Raw genomic sequence first — 21671 nt, 5'->3', positions numbered from 1 at the left:
TGGGCCCGTGTGACTAGACTGGGGCTGCCTCTCCCCACCCCAGGGTCCTTGACTGAGTCACGTCTATAAAGTCCCTTTGCCATGTCAGGTGGTAGGTTCTGGGGATGAGGTTGGACATCTTTGACATTTGGGGGCGCAGTTCTGCCTATCTGTCACCCCCATCATCTCCATTGGTATTGGTCAGGAGGGGACAGAAGGACAGTGAGGAAAGCACTAGATGGCTCCCAGGACACCTGAAATCCTAGCCCAGCCAGCTCTTGCATCTCTCTGGGTCTTTGTCTTCCTCATTTAAAAAGTTGGAGAGTTGAAACGGTACCGGGGGTTCTCAGATTGTACCGTGCATCAGAATTGCGTAGACGCTTGTCACAGCACGGACTGAGATGGGCCTTGAGAATTTACCTTCCTTTTTCTGTTTTTTTTTTTTTTTTTTAATTGTGACAAAATACACTTAACATAAAATTGACCATCTTAACCATTTGTTAAGTACAAAGCTCAGTAATAGTAAATCACCATTCTTCTCCAGAGCTCTTCATCTTGCAAAACTGAAACTCTGTGCCCATTAAACACTAACTCCCATTCTCTCCTCCCTACCCCCAGATCATGGCAGCTACCATTGTGCTTTCTGCGTCTGATTTTAACTATTCTAGGTATCTCACGTAAGTAGAACTCTACAGTATGTGTCTTTTTCTGACTAGCATTATTCACAGAGGATAGTGTCCTCAAGGTTCCTCTGTTGTAACAGGGCGTCAGAATTTCCCTCCTTTTTAAGGCTGGATGATACTCTGTGCGTATATACCACATTTTGCCCGTCCTGAATGGACACTTGAGTTGCTTCCACATCTTAGCTATTGTGAGTAGTGCTAACTGTGAACATGGGTGTGCAAGTATCTTTGAGACCCTGCTTTCATTTCTGAGTGTGAATGCCCTAAAGTGGAATTGTAGGATCATATGGTAATTCTATTTTTATTTTTTATTTATTTTTTTAAGTCTATTTCGAGAGAGTGCGCAAGCACGCGCACGTGAACACAAGCAGGGGAGGGGCAGAGCGAAGGAGAGACAGAATCCCAAGCAGGCTCCACACCATCAGCCAAAGCCCAGTGCGGGGCTCAAGCTCACGAATTGTGAGATCCTGAACTGAGCCGAGATCTAGAGTCAGATGCTTAACCAAATACGCCACCAAGGTGCCCCAATAATTCTGCTTTGAACATTTTGAGGAATTGCTGTACTGTTTTCCGCAGCGGCTATTCATTTTACATTCACACCGGCAGTGCTCACGGGTTCTACTTTTCTCCACATCTTCATATCGTTGCCACGCCTGTTGTTTTTGGATTTTTTGTTTTATTTTTTGTGGGTTTTTTTTTTTTTTTTTAATTTGAGAGACAGAGGGAAGGAGAGAGAATCCCAAGTAGGCTCCGCGTCCTACACCAGAGCCCTACACTGGGGCTCAATCCCATGACCCTGGGATCATGACCTGAGTTGATTGAAATCAAGAGTCAGATACTCAACCAACTGAGCCACCTAGGCACCCCTGGGTTGTTGTTTTTTTTTTTTATATAGTAGCTATTCTACTGGGTATGAGGTGGTAGCTTATTGTAGTTTTGATTTGAATTTCCCTAATGGTGAGTGATGTTAAACATCTTGTCATGCTCATCGGCCATATGTATGCCTTCTTGAGAAATGTCTGTTCAGGGCCTCTGCCCATTTTTGAAACAGGTGGTTTTGTTGTCATTGAGTTGTAGGAGTTCTCTGTGTATTCTGAATTTTAATCTTTTATTCTACATATGATTTGTAAGTATTTTCTCCCATTCTGTAAATCACCATTCTTACTCTGGTGGTGGTGTCTTCTAATGCAGAAAATTTTTTAATTTTCATGAAGTCCAATTTGTCTTTTTTCTTTTATTATGTGGGCCTTGGGTGTCATAAACCACAAACCACTCCCAAACCAGATGTCATGAAGCATTTGCCCCTCTGCTTTCTTTTAAGAGTTCTATTGTTTTGGTTTATCATTTAGGTTCTTAATCCATTTTAAGTTAATGTTTTAATATGGTGTCAGGTAAGGGTCCAGCTTCATTCTGCTGCATGTGGACGTCTAGTTTTCCTGGCACATTTGTTGAAAAGACGGTTCTTCCCCTCATTGAACTGGCACCCTTGTCAAAAATCTTTTGACTCTATATGCCATAGTTTACTTCTAGGCTTTCTGCTTTGTCCTCTGGGTCTGTATCCCTGACTTCATGCCTGGACTACACTGTTGATTACAGTAGCTTTGTAGTTAAGTTTTGAAATCAGAAAGTAGGAGTCTTCCAGTTTTCTTCTTTTTCCAAGATTATTTTAGCTATTTGTGGTCTCTTGAGATTCCAAATGAATTTCAGGATAGGTATTTCTATTAAAAAAAAAAAATCATTGGGATTTTTGATAGCAACTGCATTGAATATGCGTATTACTTGGGGTGGTACTGACGCTTTAATTATATATTAAGTTGGGGCGCCTGGGGGACTCAATTAAGCATCCGACTTTGGCTCAGGTCATGATCTCACTTTGTAAGCTCGAGCACTGTGTCGGGCTCTGTGCAGGCAGCTCAGAGCCTGGAGCCTGCTTCCGATTCCGTGTCTCCCTCCCTCTCTGCCCCTCTCACACTTGTGTTCTGTCTCTCTGTCTTTCAAAAATCAATGAATGTAAAAAAAAATTAAATATTAAGTCTTCTAATCCATGAAAATGGGATGGGTTTCCATTTATTCATGTCTTTTTTAATTTCTTTCAACAATGTTTTATAGTTTTCATGGTACAAGTCTTTCACTTCTTTAGTTAATTCCTAAATATCCTTTTGATGCTATTGAAAATATACGTAATTTCCTTTTCAGATTATTCAGTTTGTGTATAGAAATGCAACTGATTCTTTGTGTATTGATTTTGTATATATATTGCTACTTTGCTGAATTCATTTATTCTGATGGGTTTTTTGTGGACTCTTTAGTGGTTTGTTTTCTACATTTTAGGTCATAACATATACCAAGAGATCATTTTACTTCTCCTTTCCGGTTTGGACACCTCTTACTTCTTTCTCCTTCCTAGTTGCTCTGGCTAGAACCTCCAGTACTGTGTTGGGTAGAAGTGGTGAAAGCCAGCCTCCTCACCTTGTTCTTCATCTGAGAGGAAATGTTTTCATCTTTTTACCTTTAGGTGTGATATTCCCTGTGGATTTTTTCATATATGTCTTTTATTTATATTGAGGTAATTTCCTTCTATTCCTAGTCTGTTGAGTGTTTTTATCATTTAAGGGTGTTGAATTTTGTCAGATGCTTTTTCTGCATCAATTGAGTTGATCTGTGGTTGTTTCCTTCATACTATTGATGTGATGTATTACAATGAGCAGTTTTCTTGTGTTGAACCACCCTTGCATTCCAGGAATAAATCCCACTTGGTCACGCATATAATCCTTTTAATATGCTGCTAAATTCAGTTTGCTAGTATGTTGAGGATTCTTGTATCATATTCATAAAGGATATTCATAGTTATTTGTGTTGTTTATGTGTGTGTGTGTGTGTGTAATCTATATAAAATGTCTTTGTCTGACTTTGGTATCAGGTAATGCTAACCTTAGAATAATTTTGAAAATGTTCCCTCCTCTAGTTTGGGGGGAAAGTTTCACAAGATTTGATATTAGTTCAAATAGTTCAATGCTCAAATAATTCAAATGTTTGGTGGAATTCACCAGTGAAGCCATCAGATTCAGAGCTTTTCTTGGGGGGAGATTTTGTATTACTGATTCAGTCTCCTTGCTAGCTATATGTGTATTCAGATATTTTATTTCTTTTATGATTTAATCTTGGTAGGTTTTGTGTTTCTGCAAATTGATCCATTTCATCTAGGTTATTCAATTTGTTGGTGTACAGTTGCTCGTAGTACTGTTTTATAATCCTTTTCATTTCTGTAGAATGAATAGTAATCCCCCCATTTTCATTTCTGAATCTAGTAATTTGAGTCTCCTTTTTCTTAGTGCATCTAGCTAAAGGTTTGTTGATTTTGTTGAATGTTGCAAAGAACCAACTTTGAGATTCACTGATTTACTCTGCTGTTGGTCTATTCTCTGTTTATTTATCTCCATTCCAATCCTTCTTATTTCCTTCCCTCTGCTAGCTTTAGGTTTAGCTTGTTCTTCTTTCTGTAGTTCCTTAAGTTTTTACGTAAAGGTAGGTAGTTGCTTTGAGATCTTTCTTACTTTTAATGTAAGCGTTTATAGCTATAAACTTCCCTCTTAGCACCACTTCTGCTGCATCCCAAAAGTTTTGATATGTTGTGGTTTTATTTTTATTCATCTCTAAATATTTTTTATTTCCCTTGTGATTTCTTCTTTGATCCACATTTTGTTTAATTTGTTCATTTCCACAGTTTTGTAAATTTTCCAGTTTTCCTTTGGCTACTCATTTCTAACTTCATCTCTTTGTGGTCAGCGAAGATACTTTGTATGATATCTTTTTAAATTTGTTGAGACTTACTTTGTGGCTTAATCTGTCCTGGAAGATATCCCACGTGCACTTGAAAGAATGTATGTGTTCTGTTGTTGGGTGGTGTGTTTTGTGTGTGGCTGTTAGAGTGGTTGCTTTATAATGTTACGTCCTCTATTTCCTTACTTCTATCTGGTTTTTCTATCCATGAAGTCTGTTTTGTCTGATAATAGGTTACCACTCCACTCATTTGGTTACACTTGCATGGAATATCTCCATCCTTTTACTTTGTCAATTTTGTCTTTGTATCTAAAGTAAGACTGTAGTGCATAGCATATAGTTGAATCATAAGTTTTGTAGCCATTCTGCCAGTGTCTGTTTTTTGATTGGAAAGTTTAATCCATTTGCATTTAAAATAATTATGATAATGAGCACCTTCTGTCATTTTGCTATTTTGTTCCTAGATGTCTTGTAGTTTTTGTGTCCCTCATTTCCTGCATTACTGCCCTCTTTAGTGTTGTTGATTTTTTTTAATAGTGGAAAGTTTAAATTCCTTGGTCATTTCCTTTCCTATATATTTAATAGCATTTTTTATGGTTACTGTGGGGATTATATGTAATGTTTTAACACTGTAACACTTTACTTTGATTTTTACCAGTTTAATTTCCATAACATACAAAAACTGCCCCTTTGCAGCTCCAGTCCTTTCTGCTATTGATGTTCCCCAGTTACATCTTGATACATTGTGTGCCCCAAAACATAAACTAATAACTTTTTAAAAAAATTTTTTATAGTTTATTTTTGAGACAGGGAGACAGAGCATGAGCCGGGGAGGGGCAGAGAGAGAGGGAGACACAGAATCTGAAACAGGCCCCAGGCTCTGAGCTGCCAGCACAGAACCTGATGCAGGGCTCGAACCCACGAACTGCGAGATCATGACCTGAGCCAAAGCCGGATGCTTAATCGACTGAGCCACCCAGGCGCCCCAACTAATAACTTTTTAAATGTATTGTTCTCTTAAATTATGTAGAAAACAAGATTTGCAGTCACAAACCAGAGTTAACAGTAATACTAACTTTTACACTAGTTGGGTTTTTTTCTTTAACTATATTAGTCTCTTAAATCATGTGGAAAACCAAAAATGCAGTTACAGGCCATTGCTCCTATAGCACCTGAATTTATAATTGCCCGTGTGTTTACCTTTATTAAGCTTGTTATTCCTCTGGACGGCGTCACCCAGCAGGACTCCCTGAAGCATATATTGCAGAGCAGGCCTAGCGGTCATCAGCTCTCTCGGTTTTTGTGCGTTTAGCCGTCTTAATTTCTCCTTCATTCTTGAAGGACAGCGTTGCCACTTACAGGATTCTTGGTTGATAGTTTTTCTCTTTAGTCTTTTGAATGCATCGGCCCACTGTTTGTGATCTGCAAAGTTTCTGATGAGGAATCTGCAGGTAGTCTTAGAGAGAGGATTGCTTGCAATGGTTTACTTCTCCCAAGAGTCTCTTTGGCTTTTGAAGGTTTGATTATAATGTGTCTCACTGTGGATCTCTGAGTTCGTCTTTCCTGGAGTTCATTGAGTTTCTTGGATGTTTATATGTATGTCTTTAATCAAATTCAGGAAGTGTTCAGCCATTCCAAAATTGTCTCTGCACTTTCCACTCTCCTCTCTTTAGGGGACTCCCCCAGGCCCTGTGTCAGTCTGCTTAATGGTCCTCTTAGGCTCTGTTCACTTTTCTTCAGTCTTTTTTTTTTTTTCCTGTTTCTCAGACTCCATCATTTGCATCATCCTATCTTCAAGTTCACTGATTCTTTCTCCTGCATGCTCCCATCTGCCTTTGAATCCCTCTAGTGAACTTTTAAATTCCAGTTATTATACTTTCCAGCGTTAAGAATTTATTTTGATATCTTTTTAGGTTTTCTTTACTGCTATTTTTATTTGTTCACACATTGTATTCTTAACTTTCTCTTTCTTCGAGCATTTTTAAGATAGTTCATTTAAAGTCTTTGGTGTACTTGCCAAAGGTCTTTTTGTAGGTCTTTTTCAGGGAAGGTTTCTGTTGCTTTATTTATTTCCTTTGAATAGGCCATACTTTCTGTCTCTATGTATGCCTTGTGATTTTTTTTGTTGTTGTTGAACGCTGGAAATTTGAATTTAATAATGTGATAACTCTGAAAATCAGATTCTCCCCCTTCTCCGAACTTTGCTTTTTGGGAGGTTGTTAGTTGTTTTGGTTTTGTTTGTTTGTTTCTGATTGTTGTATGCTGTCTCTGTGCCTGGGATCAGCTTGAGATGTTAGCCAAGTCTTCTCAGGTCTTTTCTAAGCCTTTCCCTGGGAACATATGGGTCACTTTCTAATTGCACCCATATATATAGCTGTTTTTGTTTTTTTATGTTTTTTATTTATTTCTGAGAGAGAGAGAAGCAGCGTGAGGAGGGGAGGGTCAGAGACAGAGGGAGATACAAAATCTGAAGCAGGCTCCAGGATCTGAGCTGTCAGCACAGAGCCCAACACGGGGCTTGAACCCAGGAACCATGAGATCATGACCTGAGCTGAAGTCAGACGCTTAACCAACTGAGCCGCCAGGCGCACCATAGCTGTTTTTTAACATCCTACTCTTTAATGTCTAGCTCCCAGAAGGGAAAAAAGCAAAAAACAGGGGGAGGATGCCAGCCTTTTAAATCTCCTAGAAGTCCCATCAGCCTGGAGGTGTGGGAGGGGCTTGTAACAGGGGAGGTACAGCTGTGGTTGGCCACCTCCGTCTGCGCCTCTGTGACCTGAAGCAATAAGCCATCAAAACAGAGCTCCCCCCAACACACTGATACTTGGAGAATGGGGTCCTTTTTCCCACCCTGACTCCCCCAGGCAGTGTGCAGGCTGCTCCAGGACCGTGTGCACAGATGCCTGGAGCTTGGCTGAGAACAGGAGATGGATGCTACTGTGCCAGGAGCTGGAATTGACTGAAGTAAGCTGCAGTTTACCATCCGGGTCTTCCCCTGGCAGGTGCCCGCCTGCAACAGACTTCAGACTTCCCAAATAGTTACATCAGACAGATTCTGACCGTGCAATTGTTGACCACGTTGGAAGACAGATTCCAGGTCCTGGCTACTCCACCGTCTTCAGGGAATCCCAAAATTTTTATTTCTGACAGGTTCCAAGGTGATGCTTGGAAGCTACTGTCCAGGGACTACACTTTGAGAACCACTGAAAGTAAATACATACATACATACACACTCTTTAATGTTCTTTTTCTAAGACCCACGTGTACCATACCTTTGTCCTCTGGGTGCAGTAAATTAATTGTGCTTTTTAACTGAAAGAAGCAAGCATCATCATTGATGAGGGGTAGTTTGCTTTCTTAGTGCAAAAGACGTTACCTGTGGTCTGTGGGCTGGTTCAGGGCAGGGAGCATTGAAAAGTCCTGCAGGGGACAGAGACCCGTGCCAGGGTAGGAGGGAAATGGACCTTGTTCACATCCAAGCTTGATTGCTTCCCTTTCCTGTCTGTGAACTTGGGTGATGATAGATCCTGCTCTGCAGGTTGCTTTTCATAGGGGGGGTCTGTGTAGAATGTCTGATTTTTTTTTTTTATTTTAAAAAAATTTTTGTTTATTTCTTTTTGAGAGAGAGAGAGTGTGCAAGCAGGGGAGGAGCAGAGAGAGAGGGGGGGGGACAATCTGAAGCAGCTCCAGGCTCTGAGCTGTCAGCACAGAGCCCAACACAGGGCTTGAACTCATGAACCGCAAGATCATGACCTGAGCTGAAGTCGGACACTTAACTGACTGAGCCCCCCAGGCGCCCCAAAAGTGATTTTTTAAGTGTCCTCCCCCTTAACAATCTGGAGATGGGATGGTCCTTGACCTAGTTAATGTGGTCCTTAGCAGGTCTCAGGGGTCCAGGTTCCCTCCATCTTGTCACCGTGCTGTTGTCAGCAGCTTGGGCTTTGTCTTCACAGCTGTCCCCTCATGGTGACAAGAAGATTGCAGCAGGTCTCACCATCCATCCCATCCTCACAGAGGCCGAGGGAGCACACAGCCTGTTCCTGCCTCTTGTCCCTTCTTAAGAGGGGTGAAACTTCCCTAGAAGTTGCTTAAACTGCAGACTTCCCTTCCAGAAATGCTTGCTGCACCCGCCTGTAAATGGCCACCACTGCTTGAGATTCACCCCGCAGGGGAGGCAGGGTCTGGAGCACAGGGGCCCTGGGTTAGCTGACGGTTCGGGGCTCCCGTAGTCAGAAGGGGGGCGGGCGGCAGGAGTTGCTTCTGAAGGTGCTGTGTGGCGCTGACAAAGGTAGGGACGCTCCCGGGCCCCTCAGAGTGTTGCCAGCTGCCCGTGGTTTACTCCAGGCCAAGTAATCTTCTGTTTCTTGGCCAGGGTGTGAGGGCACATGGCAAACGTGTACTGCTTACCAGCACCCAGAAGGATGTTGGTCTTCTGAGAGGAAGGCAGAGCCCCTGAAGGACCCGTCCCACAGCCCTGGTCCGGCCCGGCTGGTCTTTGGAGGATGCCAGGCGTGCTCGGCTCGGGTCCGCTCTGGCCTGGAGCCAGGACGCGCTCTGGTGCCTCGGGCACCTCATCCGGACAGTGGGGAGGTGACGGGACTGGCCGAGTGGGTTTGCCTCAGTGGCACACAGGGACACCCAGCGCATGGTGGGCACTCGGGCTGTGCTGTTGCTGGCACGGATGTCGTTTTAGCGTCAGCATCAGGGAAGCTTGACCCAGCTCCCCGTCGCCCTGGGCCTGCTGCTGTGTGCGGGGTGTCCCGGCTGTCCCGCCCATTCCATGGCGCCACCCGGGTGAGCTCCCCACCACCAGGTAAGGCAGTCCTAACTGCTGCAGACCTGGAGGCCGCACTGTCCCCCGAGAGGCTGCCACGTGGGCCCTGCCTTTGCACGAGAAAAGAGGGAGAAGGTGCCTTTTAGTCCCTTTGTCTCAGGGGCCGTGAGGGCATGTGTGGGCATTCCTCTCCCCAAGGATGACTGCGGAGGCAGCACTGTTTCACATTCCTTTTTCTAGAACCAGGAACAAGTGTCTGGGCCAGTCAGGTAGCCTTATCTGGGTGTGCCTCGGCCACCTGAAGTGTCTGCCTCCTTCCTCAGTGGGGCCGATTTGGTTGAATTTTACAAATAATGGTGACTGTCGATAGGTCACATTTCCTCTGCGGACAGGACCGAGTGCCCGCAGCTGCCGCATCACAGGGGTGAGAGGGGCGTGCCCCACGTTAAGGAAACCCACCCGTGGAAGGGGGAGCGTCTCACCTACAGATAACGCCTCAGTAGCCGGGAATTTGTGGCAGGTGTCCGAGCGCATTTAAAATAGGGTTTGTGTATAAAAATACCGTTTGCAGACAGGAGCCCATCTTTTTTGAAAAGGGAAATATAGTTGTATTGGGCATTTGGGATAAAGTAGAATAAAAATAAAATCTTACAAATATAAGAACTAGAAACCAAATTCCACTTTTAATTCGACAAGATTTATATATAACTCTACTATCTTACCCTCTCCTCCTACCCCAGACTTCCACAGCAGAAATAAACAGGCAAGATGTAGCATTTTAGGGTGCCGCAGGAATGAGGAAAGGACGGGCACGCATGTGTGCGGGCGGGTGGACAGGAGGAGCACCAGAGGCGAGTCTGGGGACCCCACCCCACCTCGGTGTTGTGTTTGATCGATTTGTGGACATTTGTGAGGCCTGGCCTAAAACATTATCGCTGGATCCTTTCCACCATGTGGTCAGTGGGTGGCAGTTAGCAGTTGACCAGCCCCCCTCCCCCTCCCTGCTGCACACACGCGCGCGCACACACACACACACACACACACACACAGCCATGCTGTGCTACAACAGATGGGGCTTAGGGAGGGCCCGGAGGAGAGGGTGACTCTGGGACGCTGACGTGCCACACTTCTCTCTTTTCAGAAATGTTCCCACTGCCAGGAGGCAGGTGCCACCTTGGGCTGCTACAACAAAGGCTGCTCCTTCCGATACCATTACCCGTGTGCCATTGACGCAGGTAAGACGGGGCTGCGTGCCCCTGTCCCGAGCAACTGAGAGGCGGGACATACACTTTGGTTCCCTCCCTGCCTTCTGTCCTCTCTCTCTCATTCTTTTTGTATCTTCTGACCCTGCTGTTTGTCAATTCTAAAGGAATGCAGAGAGGATAATAAAAAGGAGTGAAATGGGGTCATAATAACAGTTTTATTCATATAATTCACATGATTCACTATTTAAGTGTACAATTCAGTGGTTTTTAGTAGATTCACAAAGTTGTGCAGCCATCACCACAAGCAGTTTTCGAACATTTTCATCACCTCGTAAATTCCTACCCATTAGTGGTCACTCGCCCTCCACCCACCCCAGCCCCTGGCAACCACTCATCTACTTCCTGTCTTGGTGGATGTGCCTGTTCTGGGCATTTTGTGCAAGTGGAATCACACTGTATATGCTCTTTATGACTGGCTTCTGTCCCTTAGCGTAATGGTTTTCAGGTTTATCAGTGTTGTAACGTGTGTCACTGCTTCATTTTTACTGCCAAACCATATTTTAAGGATACCATATTTTAAGCCATGTTTTATCATTTATCAGTCGATGCACATTTAGGTGATTGTTCACTTTTTTTTTTCCTAATGTTTATTTTTGAGGAAGAGAGAGAAAGAGAGACAGAGCGTGAGCAGGGGAGGGGCAGAGAGGGGAAGACACAGAATGTGAAGCAGGCTCCAGGCTCTGAGCTGTCAGCACAGAGCCTGATGCTGGACTCGAACCCACGAACCGTGAGATGATGACCTGAGCCGAAGTAGGACGCTTAACCGACTGGGCCACCCAGGCGCCCCAACTTTCTCATTATTATGAATAATGCTGCTGTGAACACATGCACGTCTTAATTTATGGAGACTTGATGCTTTCACTTCTGTTGGATTTAAGGAGTAGAATTACTGGGTCATATGGTAACTCTGCATTTAACTTTTGGAAGGATCATCAGACTTATCCAGAGTGGCTGAATCAGTCATTTCACATCCAGCTGGCAGCGTGTGAGGGTTTGTGTTTCTCCACACCCTCACTGACCCTTGTTACCTGCCTGCTGTTCTCTAGCCTTCCCAGGGGGCACGAAGCGCCACCACATTGTGACATTGAGCATTCCCCTGATGGTTTCTGATGTCAAACATCTTGATGAAGTTCAGTTCATTCATTTTTTTCTTTTGTTGTTTATGTTTTTTGTTGCTTGTTGCCTTTCCTTATAGCTTTTTAAAATTTTTTAATGTTTATTTCTGAGAGAGGGAGAAACAGATAGTGTGAGCAGGGGAGGGTCAGAGAGAGAGAGGGAGCCACAGAATCCGAAGCAGGCTCCAGACTCTGAGCTGGCAGTCAGCACAGAGCCTGATGTGGGGCTTGAACCACGAACCATGAGATCATGACCTGAGCCAAAGTCAGACACTCAACTGACTGAGCCACCCAGGTGCCCCCTATCTTTTTTTTTTTTTTAATGTAAGAAACTGTTGCCTACTCTAGAGTCACAAAGATTCATGCCTATGTTTTCTTCTAAGAATTTAGCTCTTTACACAGGTCTTTGATCCGCTTTGAGTTAATTTTTATATATGGTGTGAAGTAGGAGTCCACTTCATTCTTTCCATGTGGATTCCAGTTGTCTTAGTGCCATTTGTAGAAGAGACTGTTCTTTTCCTCATGGAATGATATTGGCACAACTTTGTTGAAAAGCAGTTGGCCGTAGATGGATGGGCTTATTTCTGAACTTTCTCCAGTCCCACACAGTCTTGATTACTGTAACTTTGTAGTAGATTTTGAAATTGGGAAGTGTGAAGTCTTCCAGTTTTATTCCTTTTTTCAAGATTGTTTTGGCTATTCTGGGTCCTTTGCTATTTCCTGTGAATTTTAATTAAGATCAGCTTGGTCTATTTCTGTACAGAAAAGCCATTGGAGCTCTAGGGATTGCACTGAATCTGCAGGTAAAGCTGGGGGTTTTCCCACCTTAACCAGTAGTATGGCTTCCAGCCTGTGACCAGGAGAGGTAGTTTTCACAGTTTAAGTTTTGCACTTCTTTGTTAAATTTATTCTTAAGTATTTTACTGTTTTTGGAGTGATTGTAAATGGAATTGTTTTCCTAATTTAATTTTTGGATCGTTCATTGTAAGCATATAGAAACACACTTGATTTTGTTATTGATCCTGTATCCTGCAACTTTGCTCAGCTCATTGATTAACTCTAATAATTTTTTAATGGATTTCTATATATAAGATACATCATCTGCAAATGGGTAGTTTTACTTCTTCCTTTCCAATCAGATGCATTTTATTTCTTTTTCTTGCCCAGCTGCCCTGGCTGGAACATCTGGCATAATGTTGGGCAGCGATGGCAAGAGCTGACGTCCATGCCTTGTTTCTGACCCGTTAAACCCGATGATAACGGTGGGGTTTTCATAGATGTTCTTGTGCAGCTGAGGAGGTTCCCTTCTGTCCATAGTTTGTTGAGTGGTTTTATCCTGAAGGGATATTGCATTTTATCCTTTTTAATGTCTGTTGAGATGATCAGAGTAGTGTTTTTGCAGTGTCCTGACTGTTGGAAGAAGGGGAAACTTCGTCCAGGAAGTTTCATCCAGTGAAGGATGCAGAAGGCTTAATTTTTTTAATGTTTATTTATTGACTTTTGAGGGAGAGAAAAAAGAGTGCAAGCAGGAGAGGTGGGGGGAGAGAAACCCAGGCAGGTTCTGCGCTGTCAGCACAGAGCCCAGTGCGGAGCTTGATCTCCTGAATCGTGAGATCATGACCTGAGCCTAAATCAAGAGTCGGATGCTTAAACCGACTGAGCCCCCCAGGTGCCCGGATGAAGTGTTAAATTTTGACTCAGAGCTTTAGCCTGGAAAGTCCTCTTCGTCTAGACTCTTGTCCTTTCAGTGGACGTTTTCACCAGTAACTTGTGAGCATGTGTCTAAGGACTTCGCCTCAGCAGCCCTTGTAATACAGTAAAACCTTGGATTGTAACTCTTTCTGTGAGGGTTCCACAGATGAGCAAACATTTCTAATAAATTTTAACTTGATAAACGAGTGACGTCTTGCGATACAAGTGGTACGTGACGCTGGTACGTGACGCCAAATGTCACGTGACCACAACTGAGCCAACGGTTCTTGAAATTCGCTTTGATACATGAATGCTTTGGATTATAAGCATGTTTCCAGAATGAATTATGCTAACAAACCAAGGTTTTACTGTACTTTCATTCAGGAAGGAGGGGGAGAAAACTGGGAAGGTCCGCGAGAGGGCAACGAGTGACTGGGTGCTTGTTACGACCGAGTGCTTGAGGGGCAGGCGTGACCCTCCACGGAGGCAGCCACCGTCTCTTAGGAGGTGAGGTTTCATTTAGAATTGGCAGGGGGGAGGGGAAGGCATGGCTGAGCAGGGNTTCATGTGGATGCCCCTTCCTTCCAGCGTGGTGGTGGCCTGAGCTGCCGGCTCTCTGCCTCGCACATCCTTCTCGTTCTGCTTTTCCCCCTCTCTCTGATTTTCCTTCCAAGTTCCCACAGGGGGCACAGATGAAAACCAGACAGATCCAGAAAGACCATGCTTATGCCAAAGTTAGTTCCCATAAAAGTGTGCATTTGCACGTTGAAGGGCAGCTGGTGGCTAGGGCGCTGCTTGGCCAGAGGGAATAAGCCTTAAAATGTCAATTCAGGGAGTTTGGGCTTTAGTCCGTCCCTCCCACTCTCTTTCTTCCCTTCCCCTCCATGTTTCTGTGTTGAGTCGGAGCTGCATTCACCCTGGGTCGTGGGCCAGCATATTCCGTAGTACGGCCGCTCGGTCCTCTCTCTCAGGAGCCAGCCGCTGCCTTTTCTCATTGTTATGATATTGCCTCAAGTTACATTCTCTTTCTAGTTTAAGCTTCATGGTTTTTAAATGAAGATGTTCAAACGTATTAAGTTTGTGGCAGTTGTTTATAATTTTATGTGGGGAATACTGCAAGATTTGGCTCTCCCAGTCAGTGGCCGGGTGAGAAGTAATCTCCTGTACTGAGGCTTTGCTCAGAAACATCCAGTGAGCCACAGGCAGCTAACCTTGTACCCCCCCCACCCCCGCACTAGTGCGCTTCCTGTCTGCACCCTGGGGTCCCAGCCAGGTGAGGGACCAGGCTCACAGCCTGCCTCCTGGCAGTTTCTCTAGGGATTAAGCAGTGTAAGTAGGACTCTCTGCCATGTTGGGAATGTTCTAGATCTGTACTCTCCAGCATAGTAGCCACAAGCCTTATGTTACCACTAAGTGCTAACCATGTGGCTCATTGGGAATGAGAGACTGAATTTTTACTTTACTTCTTTGTATTTAAACTTAAATTGTACATGTCCCCATGTGGCTAGCGGCTGGGAAGCCTGGGCTTGGCACACCGCCTCAGCCACAGGCGGTGGGCTGGGTTCTCTGGGAAGTGGCACGGGGCTCTTCCTCCTCCGTGGGGAGGCCTGCCCCATCGGCCACTCTGCAGGGGAGCAGGGGCTGCTCTGCCAGCTCAGGAGCAGTAAGTAAACGGTACTTGTCACTCTCTGAGCCTGTCTTGTGGGGCCTGCCCAGGTAAGTGGGTACCATGACTATTTGGCAGAAACTGGTGGCCAAACATCGAGTGAGAGGGAGGCTCCCTGGGCGGGGGGCGGCCGGGGCCAAGGCCCTGACTTTGCTGTGCCAGCTGCCCCAGCTTTGCCACTGGTCCATGTGGAGAGCTGGGGCCAGGGAAGCAGCGTCACAAGGTGATCGTGTCCTGGGATTTATCGGTCTTCTCTGATGACCTGAGTCACAATGATCCGGAAGCCCGCGCTGCTCTGTGGGGAGAGATGCTTGTGTTTACCCCACGGGGTCTCCTCGGGAATTCTCTGCTATATGTGATGGATCTCTGTGTCCAGGAAGGGCGTTCATCGATTGACTTCCTTCCTAATCATGGGAGAAGCCCCTGGGTTTGAGAGTCCCCTCTACTTGGAGTAAGGACCAGCGCAGCACTTTCATCTCTGCCTGCCCGGCGGCCACCCAGACCTTTGCAGAGCTGGCCGTGTCTGAGGGAGAACTGTTATTGCCGGGGACATCTCCGTGGAAACAGCATCTTGTTCTCCTGAGGGTCTGTGGCTGCCGCAGCTTCCCTCCGCCTGTTGCCGGGCCTGCGCTTGTGACGTCATGGTAGGCTGTCCTGGGCTGCGGGTTCCGTCACGGGCGCCGGCTGCGGCTCCGGGGAAATGCAGTGAGGAGAACGTGCGCGCTGCTTTAGAGACAGTAACTCAGTAATGCAGCGAGCTCAAGAGCTGGCAGCACGTTACTAACTACTGTGCATAAGGAGCCCGGCGTGGAGGGGGCTGTCCTCTCGCCCTCAGGAGGAGGCCCAGCCGGGAGCTCGCTCTCTGCTGCCGCCCTTGCAGCCGCCTTTGATCTTGCAGCTGCGGGTTCAGGGCCCTGGGCAGTTATGAACAGACTGGTGTCAGGCCCTTCCCCGGAGGGACCGCACTCTGCCCCCCAGAGCCAGAGCCAAGGCCTTGCCCTGCCCTGATAGTCGCCGCCTCGGGCCCCCGGGCCCAGCCTGGAGTGTAGCCAGTCTACGCACTAACGATAGCTCTGAGGCAGATTGCAGGTGAACTGGTGACAGCGTCCGGGGCCTGGCACATCTGAAGGCCGTGAGCCCTCCCCTCCCCTCTCCTCCCCCGCCCTCGAGTTGACCGTCCGTCCCCGGGGCAGATACGGCTGCATGCGGGAACCTGAAGCTCCGAGGAGCTTGTTGTGAGGAGCTCAGGGAAGTCCCTTCTGCCTTTCGTTCAAGCAGAGAGAGAAATGAGAGCGGAGTCCTCTTCTGGGACGTCCGTGCTTGTGTCCGGAAGCCATCTTGTTGACGAGACAACCTTGTGAGTCTTTTCCAGCGTGTGTGCTGATCCGGCAAGCTATTTACTTTGACCTCAAGGTGTGCAAGTGCTGACCTGGCCCCCTGGCCGGCGCGGGGTAGCGCTGGGGCCTTAAGGNCCCTCGCGGGTGTCTCAGCCCCCTGGCCCTGGCTCTCGTGCCCGCCGGCGTGAGGTGCGGCTCTGACGGCCTTGGGTGCCACGAGCACAGATGAGAGCGTTGTCTGCAGCCTTCCTGCGTGGGGGCCGTTGCCAGCGGTGGACACGGTCTCCGGCAGATTTTGTTAGGAGACTTCCATTTCCAGAAGTACCTGACATGAGCTCTAGCTGCTTGTAGTGGCTAGATTGTTTTATTTCTCTTCTGCTTTTTAACTTAGAGGGGCCATGTCTCCTAACTTCAGACATGTTTTACCAGTGGTCTGTCACAGCTGGTGACTCCTCGTTTCTCAAAATCCCGTGGCATCGAGGTGGCCAAGCCCCATGTGGGCTGTGCCGTTTGTTTCTCTTTGGCCCAAACTAGAGACTGCCAGCAGGCGGTGCTGCCAGAGCCCAGGTAAGAAGCAGGCGCTTCCCGTGAGCCCAGTTGTCTGTCCCCTGCTGCGCATAAGCTCTGGCAGATTGGAGCGGCAGGAGCCTCTGTCACGCCGTGTACTCGTGGGGTTTAAATTAACACATTTCATTTACTGCCGTGCTATTTGCTTGCAGGGGGAGGGCGCAGAGGTTAGCCGGACTTGCCGAGCCCCTGTGCCCTGAGGCTCGCCCCGGCTGCTCCGCCCTTGCCTGGGCCTTCAGAGGCTCCAGGGGGAGGCAGTGATGGGGCAGGCCTGGCCCAATTATGAAAAGGTCGTTTCCTGTTTGCGTACGATACAAGGGACCTCAGAAGTTTTCATTTGTGTTTTCCCGTATTACTATTTCATTTGAAATCTGTGGATACACAGGCTGCGAATTTGGACCTCGGTTTAAACCGGAGTTAAATCATACATTTAACAAGGCTAAGTACCGTGGCTGCCTCCCGCCATGGTGCCCGGGAGCTCTCTGAGAATGTGCGATCAATATTTATTAACATTCTGCCATCACATCTTGCACCGGTGACCTGGCTGTCGGTCTCCGGGAGCTGTGGTGTGCAGAGCGAATTCATTAATTAGATCTCCTCGCCCCGCTCCACACGCTACCCCTGCACCACGGAGTTCGACTCACCTGGAGGCGGATGCGTGTCCTTGCTGTCAGCGAGGATGCTGTCACCGCGTTAAAAGTTGGAATGAATCATTTTCCTCCAAGGATTAGTAACCCCCTCATGGGATTTCGCTTCCCCTGAAGCATTTAGTGTGGATTATGTGGTTCGTGTCAGGAACTTCTCCTGTGTCTCCGTGGGTTGTACAGCAAAGGTGATAGATAGCAGGGCTCACAACAGAAAGGTGCCTCCGGATTTGGGGTATTTTCACGGGGAAGCTTCAGCTTGGGCCTGTGGGAGGAGGGGCTTATCCTAGAATCAGGGGTTTTAAAAGTAAGATTCATTGGAGCTTGTTTCTTATTATTAAAATAATGTGTAATCGCGGAAATATGTAAAAAAAAATAAAACCAAATCGCCTATGTAGTCTCGCTACCCAAAGAGAAACTCTGTTAGATTTTGGTAAATTTCCTTTCTTTTTAAAAACGCATACGTAACACACTTTGTTAAGGTTAGGACTGTACTTGCATATTTATGTATCCTGGTGTTGCCGGCCACTTTGTGTCAGGAGTGTTTCCCTGCACCACCGGCTGCTCTGAAACACTGATGCTTTGAGTGACTGCTGTTCTGTCGTGTTGCGGCCCCGTTGTCTACTTGGAGGGGTCCCTGATGTTCTAGAAACCCCAGTGTGAGGGCCTCCCGCCTCCATGTCTGACCCTGTCAGTTCCGGCTCGCGTGGCCCCACTCCCCTTGGGCTGTGCCACCCGCCTGCTCTGTCTGACTGTCTCTCTCTGTCTTGCAGATTGTTTGCTACATGAGGAGAACTTCTCGGTGAGGTGCCCCAAGCACAAGGTGAGTCAGAGCGCATGCCCCCAGCAGGCTGCAGCGGGGGGTCGGGGTGTCTACGCAAGCTACAGAGCAGAATTCAGAGAACCCTCGCAGTTGGGCTGCCGCCTGATCCTGGCCCTGGGAGGGTGGAGAGGCCCCGTGCTAGAGGGAGACCTGTGCCCCGAGGCGCCCCCCACCATGTGGTGTGCAAGGCGGGGAGAGACGTGTGGAAGCACAAGGTGTGTGTCTGATCGTTAAGAGAACTGCGAAGATCAAACTCAATAAAACTGCTGATTTTCATTTTCATTTAATGGAACCCCAGTTCACAGGTTGGCACGAGGTAAGGTCGGTTGTAGGCCTCGATGCGTAATCAGAGGCGTTTTCCCAGACTGAGTGACTTGACTCCAGGGCTTTGCCGGGAAACTCAGTCTCTTCTAGGTCTTACCTCAGCGGAAGCAGCCGGTGGTGCGGTTGCTGGGCCACCACCACCCGGTTTCCCACGTCATTCAAGAGCCTGTCTCTCACTGTGGCCCCTTGAGGAAATGACGGAGGATCAGGGGTGACTGGGCTATCCCTGAGCCAGCACGTGTGGCAGGGGAGGGGAGGGGAGGGTGCGAGAAGGAAGCCAGCCCGGGAGAGGATGGGGGTGGGGGACCGCCGAGAAGGCCTCTCGCCCCCTGAGTTCCCTGCAGCAGCCGTGCTGTCCTCTGGCTGAGGTCACACTGACACCTGGTGGTCACTGGACGCTCACTGGCTTCCGTCTCAGGCCTGAGCGAACTAAGAGGTTGTCGACTGGTCTGCCTTCAAAAAAAAACACAAAACACTTCTGAAAGATGCTTACTCCGGCTTTTCTTTCAAAATTTACTTCCAGAGATGGATCCCAGGATCTTATAGTCTCTTCTCTTTGAGTTAATTTGCCTGTTTTTTTGTTTTTTAAACTTCCCTAATGGTCACATTTTGTCTCAGAAAACCCTGTCTGAATATCTCCTGTTTGTCATTCAATACTGACTCTCTGCTTTTTCTTTCCTTTTCCATGTGCCGTTCCTCTCCTCGCCTCCGCCCCCCCGCCCCCCACACTGTTCTTCTGACCCTCCTGTCTTGTGTCCTTGGCTTTGCCGCGTCAGCCTCCCCTCCCGTTCCCCCTCCCCCCCTTGCAGAACAAGACAGCGAAAGGCAGCCTCAGCACAGAGCAGTCGGAGCGGGGGTGAGGGGGGCAGAGTGCTCGTGGGAATGGAAAGTACAGCAAGCACAGGTGAGTCGGGGCCGGCGNTTTAGGGGTGTCATGGCCTCTGCCCTCCTGCTCGCCCCAGGCCAGGCTGCACCCAGGCCTCTAATCACGTGGACTGCCGGCACCAGGTGGCTAGAGCGTCTCCCGAGGAGGGTTCCATTGCCCATCGGAGCTCACGGTGACCGCGCTGACGTCAGGCCGTGTGTGTGTGACAGGCCCTGCCAACAGCCCACCCTCTGTGTCTGGCTCAGAAATGCTTCTAGCCAGGGGGCTGTCCTTTTTCATTGACTCCCTATCTGTAAAGCTTATGGTGGCTTTTCCTTTGAAAACCAAAAAATTCCCCAGTTTTGTTCTTTGAAATCTCATTCCCAAGTACCGTGAAGGACTCCTTTGCGCAAAAGTACACACAGAAAGAAAATCCCCTCAAAGATTTAGGAGACTTTAGCATCCGATTTAATCTTACTCCTAAAAACCTCAGGAGATTGAGTTGTGCTTTTCTGCAAGTGTTTGGGCTCGTGGTCAGCGCGGCAGCGCGGGATTAGAGGACCCGTCCCCAGAGGCAGCGGGCGTCCCCTGCTCCCCCACCCCACCCCCCACACGGAGTCACCGAGGGCTGAGGAAGAGAGACCATAAAGGGAAGAAAAAGAAAAGCCAAAAAAAAGTAACTTGAGGCAGTTGCTCCTATGGGGGGTGGGGGGACCAATTGTCTCAGAAATGTTCACGAAGGGATTATTTCTCCTCAAATGAAGGGCTTGTGTGTTTACTGCAGGCACCTGAGAGCCACACACTGGTGCGCTCAGAGCCTGTGGCACGTTCCCTGCCCCCTTACAGCCGGCAGGTTCCACCTTTCTCTGGAATACCTACCAGTAATTTGAGGGAAATATATTATTTGTCTCAGATAGTGGTGGTTTTCGTCCTCTGAGAAGTCCTCGGGTTTAGGTGGTCCCAGTACGGAATTCCAGAGAAGCCGCCTCTGCTCCGCTGCAGAGGCCTGTGGTGCTTTCTCGAGGGGGCTGTCGAGTGAGGCCTTTCTCCCTTCCTCTTCCGGGGAGGGGTAAGGAATGGAAGGGATGGAGCAGAACAGGTGGTTGGGTCACAGCAGCAGCCCCTGCGTTTCTGGAACGCACCGGGGCCGCTGGTGCCTGTACTCCTTCCCACAGGGCAGCCCTCGGGGCAAGACGCAGTCTGCTTGCTTTTCCAGCTTGTTTCTGTGGCCTTTGTTCGGTGCCTGGGCTCTGCCTTCTTCCTGTCAATTCCACTGCCTGGCTGCCAGCCAGAGCCATGTGCTACAGGGGCCACAAGGAACATTCTGGAAGTGCCCTGGATGACCAGGTTAAGGAGCGAACCAGTTGGTGTTGACTGCCTTTTGTTTTTGTCCTGGAATTCCAGCTTGTGTTTGGAAAGGGGAAAAAGGGAGAGTCTGAGCCCTGGGCCTGGTGGGCAGATCCCTGGTTGGGAATTTTAATTTTGTTCATCAGCTCCTTCCCCTCCACCCAGCCGTGGGCCCTGCCGCCCAGCAGCCCTCGGCCCCCACGTGAAGCAAGAAGCTTCAGCATGCGGGCCTCAGCGTCGGCGTGCGCTTCCCGGGTGCGCAGAGGGCCCCGCGGCGGTGAGGGGCCGGCCCATCGCCGTGGCGTCCAGTCTTGTCCCTGAAACGATTTTCTCATCCGCTGTCACCACAAGGCAGGACCCTTGTTGTGGTTTCTCAGCTCCGCCATCTCATTAAGAGCAGCGGCCCTCGGTGGCTTGTACGGAAACCGTAGTAATCGGAGACAGGTGGCCCCGACGAGGCAGGGAGGGGACAGGAGTACAGGCGTCCTGCTTCTCGGCGCCCCCCGCTCCTGCAGAAGGTGCCCGGGTAACGAGGGCCAGGCCGCTTGATGCCTCTGCTGCCGTTACTTCTGTGAAGAGAGGAGTAACAGTGGCCCGCCGCGCGAGGCTTCCGTCAGAGACGCCTGTGGCGTGTCCGCGCAGCGCAGCGTGGGGCCAGGCGTGCGCAGGCACCGGGGCGCCGGCCTGCCGTGCCCCGCAGAGCGGGGGCCCTGTGCCGCCCTGTCTGCAGAAAGCCCGGGGCCGGGAGGTGGGGGCTCCGGTCCTCCAGGACGAGGTACGCGCGCTTGTCCCTCGGCGGGCCAGCACGGC

The 21671-nt window shown here is 48.3% G+C and overlaps 1 protein-coding gene and 1 long non-coding RNA gene across 4 annotated transcripts in view; one reads left to right on the top strand and one right to left on the bottom strand.

Moving 5' to 3' along the window:
- TCF20 (transcription factor 20) overlaps positions 1-19552 on the top strand; it is a 48233-nt gene extending 28681 nt beyond the window's left edge. The window contains exons 2-4 of one of the 3 annotated variants that reach the window (XM_077757974.1): positions 10358-10451; positions 18276-18325; positions 19459-19552. In XM_077757974.1, the coding sequence (XP_077614100.1) occupies positions 10358-10451; positions 18276-18325; positions 19459-19509 (195 nt within the window). In that variant the 3' untranslated portion in view covers positions 19510-19552. Of the gene's footprint in view, positions 1-10357; positions 10452-18275; positions 18326-18606; positions 18769-19425 lie in introns of those variants that run through there. The other 2 variants (XM_077757973.1, XM_077757977.1) reach the window with 2 other exon arrangements.
- LOC144226560 (uncharacterized) overlaps positions 18593-21671 on the bottom strand; it is a 5482-nt gene continuing 2403 nt past the window's right edge. The window contains exons 3-4 of the long non-coding RNA XR_013333679.1: positions 20394-21430; positions 18593-19102 (exon numbers count right to left, since the gene is read on the bottom strand). This is a non-coding gene — a long non-coding RNA (uncharacterized LOC144226560). The remainder of the gene's footprint in view (positions 19103-20393; positions 21431-21671) is intronic.

The sequence above is a fragment of the Crocuta crocuta genome, unplaced genomic scaffold (genome assembly GCF_008692635.1).
Source record: "Crocuta crocuta isolate KB4526 unplaced genomic scaffold, BGI_CrCroc_1.0 scaffold143, whole genome shotgun sequence".
NCBI lineage: Eukaryota > Metazoa > Chordata > Mammalia > Carnivora > Hyaenidae > Crocuta > Crocuta crocuta.
This window is presented reverse-complemented; position numbering and strand designations above follow the sequence as displayed.